Genomic DNA, 6,954 nt, shown 5'->3' with positions numbered 1-6,954 from the left:
GAGTCCTCATCCAAGCTCCTTGGTTGTTTGCAGAATTCAGTTTCTTGTTTAACTGAAATAATTTCTAGGTTTCTTAACTCGAATTCTAAGGCCCAATTCCACTGTGACCAAATCTACCTGTTCCTGCCTATAAATTTAGAATCTATTTACCAAAATTCTAAAATGCCACAATGCCATGGAAAAAGCAAAGCCCGTGAAGCCAAGATACGGTGCATAATATTTATTTGTGTGTTTGTTCTAGGCAGCAGGATCATAAGGGGCTTATCTTTCTTCCATGCAGACCAACACTAAGCCAGGAAACCTGAGAAATAGATTGTGGTTCTGGCTTGGCTAGGCTCCTCGGTTTCCACTTCTGCTTCTAGCCATACCTTCTCACCTGCGTTCAGCGGCAGGGTCAAAGTGCCAGAGAGATTTCTGTACTCCTTCGTGGACAACTGACGCTTTTCTAAGACTGGGGTTTGGTTCTTCATCAGCCAAATTGTCATCTTGCAGTGTTGAAGCTCTACGTCAATGTGAAAATGGTAAATTCCTGGTACCCTGCAGGTGAACACCCCGGTATCTTCCTTCAGGTCGTTCTGGGCATTGTACAGCACCTCCGTGAAGGTGACAGGCTTAGCAGGTGAAGGAAGCTTGCCACTGAGCTTCACAGTGAAGGCTGACTGTCTGTTGCACGGACATTGTATAATTTCTCCTGGACTTCCTGGTGCACCTGGAAGCCATTGAAAAAGTGGAGAAGCACCACTAAGAAGATTATAGCAGCCAGTAAGAAGGGGATACCTTCGTTGATCTATGAAATTGCCCACTTTTTTGTTATGACATCGTGGTGAAGAGATTGATATTCGGTGAATGATTTGAATGGTTAGAAGCCACATTTCCAAAATTGACCAGCTATGTGATCTTGCTAAAGTCAATTAACCTTTCTAGGGCTGGATTTCCTCATTTTAAAACGGGGGATAAAGTTAGTTACTTCATATATGATTATCATGATGTCATAATGAGATAATTCATTGAAAGTAGTTAGCAGTGCCTATTGAACATTAAAGTTTAACATAGGCTAGCTATTATTAATTCATTTGGCCTCCATCTTTTTGATAAGACTCTACTTCCTGGGATCATTGGGGGAAGTGTAACAGTCAAGGCAGAACAACATGATTTCCTAACACTATGTCAATGATACTGAGCTTCTATAGTCTTTCACCTGGAGTTAGACAAGACTAATTCTCATTAAGGAGAGTCTTACTGAGAATGATAAATAAAATGGCCTGGAAGTCTAATTCTTGGGGCCAGAAATCCTTTGGATTGCTGTATCTAACTCTCATGGGTATTGGCCAATGATAATGGCCCCACGAGAGACTACATAGAATTGTGAGCTTTCCTGAGTGCATACTTGGTCCAATCTCCTGTTGGTCCGACTAAGACAGGATCTAGGAAGAATCTTGATGGCACACTGAGGTGCTCATTGGCTGTTATCTTTTTCATAATAACTTGGGTTGGGCCCTAACTTCCCAGAAAAATGCAGTTCTTCAGATAGTACACAAAATCCAGTCCATTGATTGGTACTAAACTTTTAATCCCACTCACTTTTCTTGCTGTTTACCGGACAGTCAGCCTAGATTTGTGATACTGATTCAGATGATCACTTGCTCCCACCATGACTTACACGTATGAATCACAGTCCCCTAGTACTAAAACTGGCGAAGTCTCCCTTAACCTCTGTAATGATTTGGACTGCCAGTCACCCTGCCTTGGGACCCAATCCTACAGCTGATGATTTTCCCCAGATTCTTGCCATCCTTAATGCCTCCTGCTGCTGAGCCCATAGGAATTAATGGCTACTAAAAATACCGAAAGAGAGGGGAAAACATGAGGCAGAAGAAATACATTTCTCACCAGGAGGACCAGGAAGCCCTGGAAAACCAGCAAGCCCTGGAAAACCAGGAAGCCCTTGAGGTCCTGGGGGTCCGGGAGGTCCTCGGGATCCAGGAGGTCCACGGGGTCTTTGAAGTTCAGCGCATACTCCTTTCTCAAGGACAGTAATGCCCATTAGAAGGATGTTGACCAATAACCAGACACCTGATTAAGGAAACAAGGAGGAGGTTTTTTTTTTCTGCTTCCTTTTGTTTTTACATGAAAACTGGATAGGTACAATTGTAGCATGGTGTAGGAAAGGTACAGGCTCTAGAATTAGACACAAGAGCTGAAATATGAGCCTCATCCTTACTCGCAAATTGAGCAAGTTAAACTATCTGAACTTCAGGTAGCAGTTGGTTAACTCCCTTGTACTATCACTTATTAAACAGCAATAATTATTCAATTAAAGGTATTACTGCAACCCGGACTGTCAGCCTTCATTTTCATTCATCTTTGTACCAATATACGTACTCGATAATATTTCTTGAATTACTTAATGATTCATTCTTATTAAGGCCTTATTGAGTGCTTATTATGCAAAAAATATTGTGCGAGAAACACCATCTTATTAAATACTCCTTATACCCGTGCAAGGTAAGGTTCCTATTCCATTCTACAGAGTAGTAATTTGAGATTCAAGAAGGCCATCCTACTTATTCCCAGCCAGATCACTTGCTGGAGCCTGAGAGAGGATTCTAACCCCAGGTTTCCCAAGCTAGGAATCGGAGTTCTCAATCTTAAGTGTTACTAATTCGTTAATTGATTGTTATCCAGTGTCCCTGCCCACCCATATCCCCAAACTCTCCGCCCTTGGCTTTTGCCTTTCTGTTGGGGCCAAGCCTTGTAGCACAGCAACCCACAAGCAGCAGCCTTGACCAGCATGCCATTTACTCACTCTGTTCATTCTCTCCCGCAGGGCAGTAGCCTCAGGAGATCATGTCAGAAAAAAACATTTTTGTCACCAGGATCTGCACATCCCAAATTAACAAACCACTCACCTTCTTGCAAATATTTGAACCAGGAAACCACCCCTCCCACAACCCGGGTCAACCTCCTACCAGCCATTCTCAAGATGAAAGTCTTTCTCCTTTTTGTGAGTGAGCTTCTCCCAGATTCCTCTCTGAAATGCCTCTCTGCAGAGTCTGAGGCTTAGACCTCTGTCACTATTTACCCTATCAAGGCCTTAAATAAATAGGACAAAATTGCCTTTTCAAATATTTACCTGCTGACAACAACAAGATTAACAGTTAACCACAGGTAGATCCAACACACCCACTCTTGCTGGCTCTGGCTTTCAGGGTGGGTAGGCCTGTAGACTATAAGTTCTAGGTCATCTGCATATTTCCCTTCCAGCCAGTGTATTATGGGAGCAGCTGTCAACACATGTAAGGACAAAGTAAAGAGGCCACCTTACCTCCTGCTCTGGCTTCTTTCCGAAGACTTACTCCTTATGTTGAACCACAGGTTAGGAGTTGTCACAAACCATTTTTCTGGACATGAAGTCAGGTGCAAAACAAAAAGCCTAGGGTTGAGGGCTGTTTCCAATGGGAAAAATATGCAAAGGGAAACCAACATTAAGTGCTACCTATTTAAATGGGCTAATTAACATAAAGCATTCATTGCTAATTAATATTACGTATTATTTTAGCATGCATGCCAATTCTTTTAATCCCTATAATTGCATAAGGAAAATATCTGCAATACATATTATATTTCATACAAAACAAACTATTTACACAACACTCTGTGCTCTTTTCTGTCACCCTTATTTTGTTCTTTTTGCCTGGAAGTCTTACGTCCTTGATCTTTGATGAATTTATTCTTTTCATAAGGCCTGGGTCAAATGTCTCCTTTACCATCTACATCAAATACACAAATGTACAGGAAGAAGACATTTTTACAAGGAAAAGATGTTAGAAGTTAATTCTGAATTGGGATAGTGGAGGACTCGGCATTGAACACAGTAAAGCAGTTGAACTATAATTCAAAAGTGAATAATCACTGGATCTTTTCCTATAAACCACCACTTAACTAGAGTGTAAGGCCAATAGCACAATGATGGCTGTCAAAGAAAAGAATAAAATTGCCTGATCTGCCACTGCACTGTAAATACCTAGAAAGCTGCCCAGAACATGTAGGTGAATGAGTCCAGTGACTGCACTTCCAAAATACTCTTGTAGGCAGGATGTCAAACTTATTATTATCACTTTGTGTTTGTATAAGAAGGTACCATTGAGATAAGAAAATATATATATATCCTGTAACAAAGTCATATGTACTTGATAATAGAGATTTCCTTGATCAAATAAGGCTTTAAGCCCTATATATAATGAAGAGTTGAAACATTTCATCATCTTCCCATGTGGGCCCTAAAATTCTATTTGGAGAGAGTGCTTCTTGGTAGGGAAAAGGTCTTCCTAAGAATTTGAGTTTTGATGTGGGTTACAACTAGAGCCAAATCTGTAGAGAAGTGATCTATACCAGACATAATTTTCAGGCAAATAAATGCTACATTTCCTTATTTTATTTTGGCCAACTAAATTTTACCTCTAAGCCTCCAAACTTAATGAATATGCAAATTAGTCAAGGGGTTGAAAGAAGAATATTTAAGTAATTTAAAAAAACTTAATGAATAAAAGTGACTCATTGAACCTCAGTAATACATAACTAAGAGTTATAAAAATGCCCTGAGTTTTTTTCATAGCATCAAGACACTGGCAGAGCCTTCTGACCTTTACACATGTAACTATTTAAATTACTGCTAAGGAATCTGCTGTGGTCTAGATATTTATGTCCCCCTAAAATTCATATGTTGAAACCTAACCCCCAGTGTGAAGGTATTTGGAGGTGGGACCTTTGGGAAGTGATTAGATCATGAGAGCAGAGCCCTTATGAATGGGATTAGCGCCCTTATACAAGAGACCCCACAGAGCTACCAGGTGAGACCCCAGTGAGAAGCCGCCATCGATGAACCAGGAAATGGCCCTCACCAGCCACTGAATCTGTTGGTGTCTTGATCTTGGACTTCCCCTCTGTCAGCAGAGGACTCAGCTAAACCAAGCTATATCCAGGCTTCTGACTTATGGAAACTATGTGATAATAAATAAATGTTATTTTAGCTGCAGAATTTTTGGAAAATTTCTATGGCAATAAGCAAGAACAACACAACACATTCATTAATAACTTTCAATACTTTCCCACTGGCATCCTTTACAGTAGCCTACCTTATCTGCAGGTTCACTTTCCATCGTTTCTGTTACCAGTAGTCAACCACAGTCTGAAACTATTAAATGGAAAATTCCAGAAGTAAGCAATTCATAAGTTTTAAGTTACATGCCATTCTGAGTAGTGTGATGAAATCTCCTACTGTCCTGCTCCCTCTCACCCAGGACATGAATTATCCCTTTGTCCAGCCTACCCACCCTGTATGTATACACTGCCTGCCATGGAGTCACTTAGTAGCTGTCTCTGGTATCAGATCCCCTCTGGCATTATCACAGCGCTTGTGTTCATGTCACCCTTGTTTTACTCCATAATGGCCCCAAAGCACAAGAGTAGTGATGCTGGCATATTTTTATAATTGTTCTATTTTATTATTAGTTATTGTGGCTAATCTTTTACTGTGCCTCATTTATAAAGTCTATCATAGCTATGTGTGTATAGGAAAAAGCATGGTATGTATAGGATTCAGTACTATCTGCAGTTTCAGTTATCCACTGAGGGTATTGGAATGTATCCCCTGTGGATAAAGGGGGACTTCTGTAAGTCCTTAGCCTCTGTGTTTGTGCATGCCAAGACAAAAACCCAAGCTCATATACCCAACCTGTGGTCCTATGCTACAGGTAGAGGTGGAATACAAGGATCTAGGGCCGGGATGGGGCTAAAAGAGGAATTGATTCCAGGTAAAGCTACCTGCTTCAATAGTCCAGACCCTGGTCTCCAGCCAGGACTCACCACCAGACATGTGTGGAAAGAAGTGTCCCAGCTTGAATATCAATTGTCCTAAATCTTCTCTGGTTAAAAGTTAACCAGGCCATTAACTTGAGGAGAGATGAAAAAAGCCAAACATTTATTGAAATCGATTAATCAAATCAGCCTACCTCAACCTTTCACAATGAAGCTTATGCAATGGAAACAAGGACACTAAGAAGATTCATAGCTGTACAAGTTCGTTTCCGGAAGTCAGGATGCTTGGACAAGGAGGAAGAGCCTTCTTCGTGGGAATGACAGGTAAGGGTCCCCTGTAATAAGGACAACAATATTAAAACCTTATTGTTTTGCAGCCTGATTCTTTTCTACGTTCTTAATATACTCTTTATTATCCCATTCCTGTAACATTTAGGACATATAACATGAAGTGGGAAAGCACAAGCACATGAAGACCTGTGACAGAGAAAATGCAGATATATTTGAAAAATTAAGACAAAGGAAAAGGTTTAAAAATCAAAGTTTTAACTGAAGGCATTTGTATAGCTTTAAATTTCAGCCAAATATTTGGCATTTGGTGGGGTTATTTATATAAATTTTAAGGGATACAAGGGCAATTTTGTTACATGAATATATTATGAAGTCTGGGCTTTTAGTGTATCCATCACCCAAATGATGTAAATTGGGCCCATTAAGTCATTTCTTATCTTCCATCTTCCTGAGTCTTCACTGTCTACCATTCACACCCTATGTTCATGTGTACACATTATCTAGCTCCCGCTTATAAGTAAGAACATGTGGCATTTGACTTTCTGTTTCTGAATTGTTTCTCTTAAGTAACAGCCTCTAGTTCCCTCTATGTTGCTGCAAAAGACAGGATTTCATTCTTTTTTATGGCTGAATAGTATTCCATCATGTATATATACTATTAAAAATTCGAAAAGTAACATGTTAGTGAGGATGCAGAGAAAAGGCAATGGCTATGCACTGTTTGTGGGAATGTAAATTAGCACAATCTCTATGGAAAACAGTATGGAGATTTCTCAAAGAACTAAAAATAGCACTACCGTTCCATCTGGCAATTCCTGTACTGAGCTCTACCCAAAGCAAAAGAAA

General features: G+C 40.2%; 1 protein-coding gene and 1 long non-coding RNA gene across 3 annotated transcripts in view; both read right to left on the bottom strand.

The window, feature by feature from the left end:
- Positions 1 to 205: 205 nt before the first annotated feature.
- LOC105873600 (protein HP-20 homolog) lies at positions 206 to 3,096 on the bottom strand. 2 transcript variants are annotated; one of them, XM_012768673.3, is made up of 3 exons: positions 2,970 to 3,096; positions 1,891 to 2,073; positions 206 to 709 (listed from the first exon to the last, which is right to left on the bottom strand). In XM_012768673.3, the coding sequence occupies exons 1-3, from the start codon at positions 2,974 to 2,976 to the stop codon at positions 288 to 290; spliced, it is 612 nt and encodes a 203-aa protein (XP_012624127.2). In that variant the 5' UTR covers positions 2,977 to 3,096; the 3' UTR covers positions 206 to 287. The 2 variants fall into 2 exon arrangements, with proteins under 2 accessions (XP_012624127.2, XP_012624126.2); XM_012768672.3 differs by lacking the exon at positions 2,970 to 3,096 and adding an exon at positions 2,733 to 2,808.
- Positions 3,097 to 3,453: 357 nt separating this feature from the next.
- The window catches only part of LOC105873602 (uncharacterized), a 36,315-nt gene continuing 32,814 nt past the window's right edge, over positions 3,454 to 6,954 (bottom strand). The window contains exon 3 of the long non-coding RNA XR_012921381.1: positions 3,454 to 6,152. This is a non-coding gene — a long non-coding RNA (uncharacterized LOC105873602). The remainder of the gene's footprint in view (positions 6,153 to 6,954) is intronic.

The sequence above is a fragment of the Microcebus murinus genome, chromosome 10 (assembly GCF_040939455.1).
Source record: "Microcebus murinus isolate Inina chromosome 10, M.murinus_Inina_mat1.0, whole genome shotgun sequence".
Taxonomy (NCBI): domain Eukaryota; kingdom Metazoa; phylum Chordata; class Mammalia; order Primates; family Cheirogaleidae; genus Microcebus; species Microcebus murinus.
This window is presented reverse-complemented; position numbering and strand designations above follow the sequence as displayed.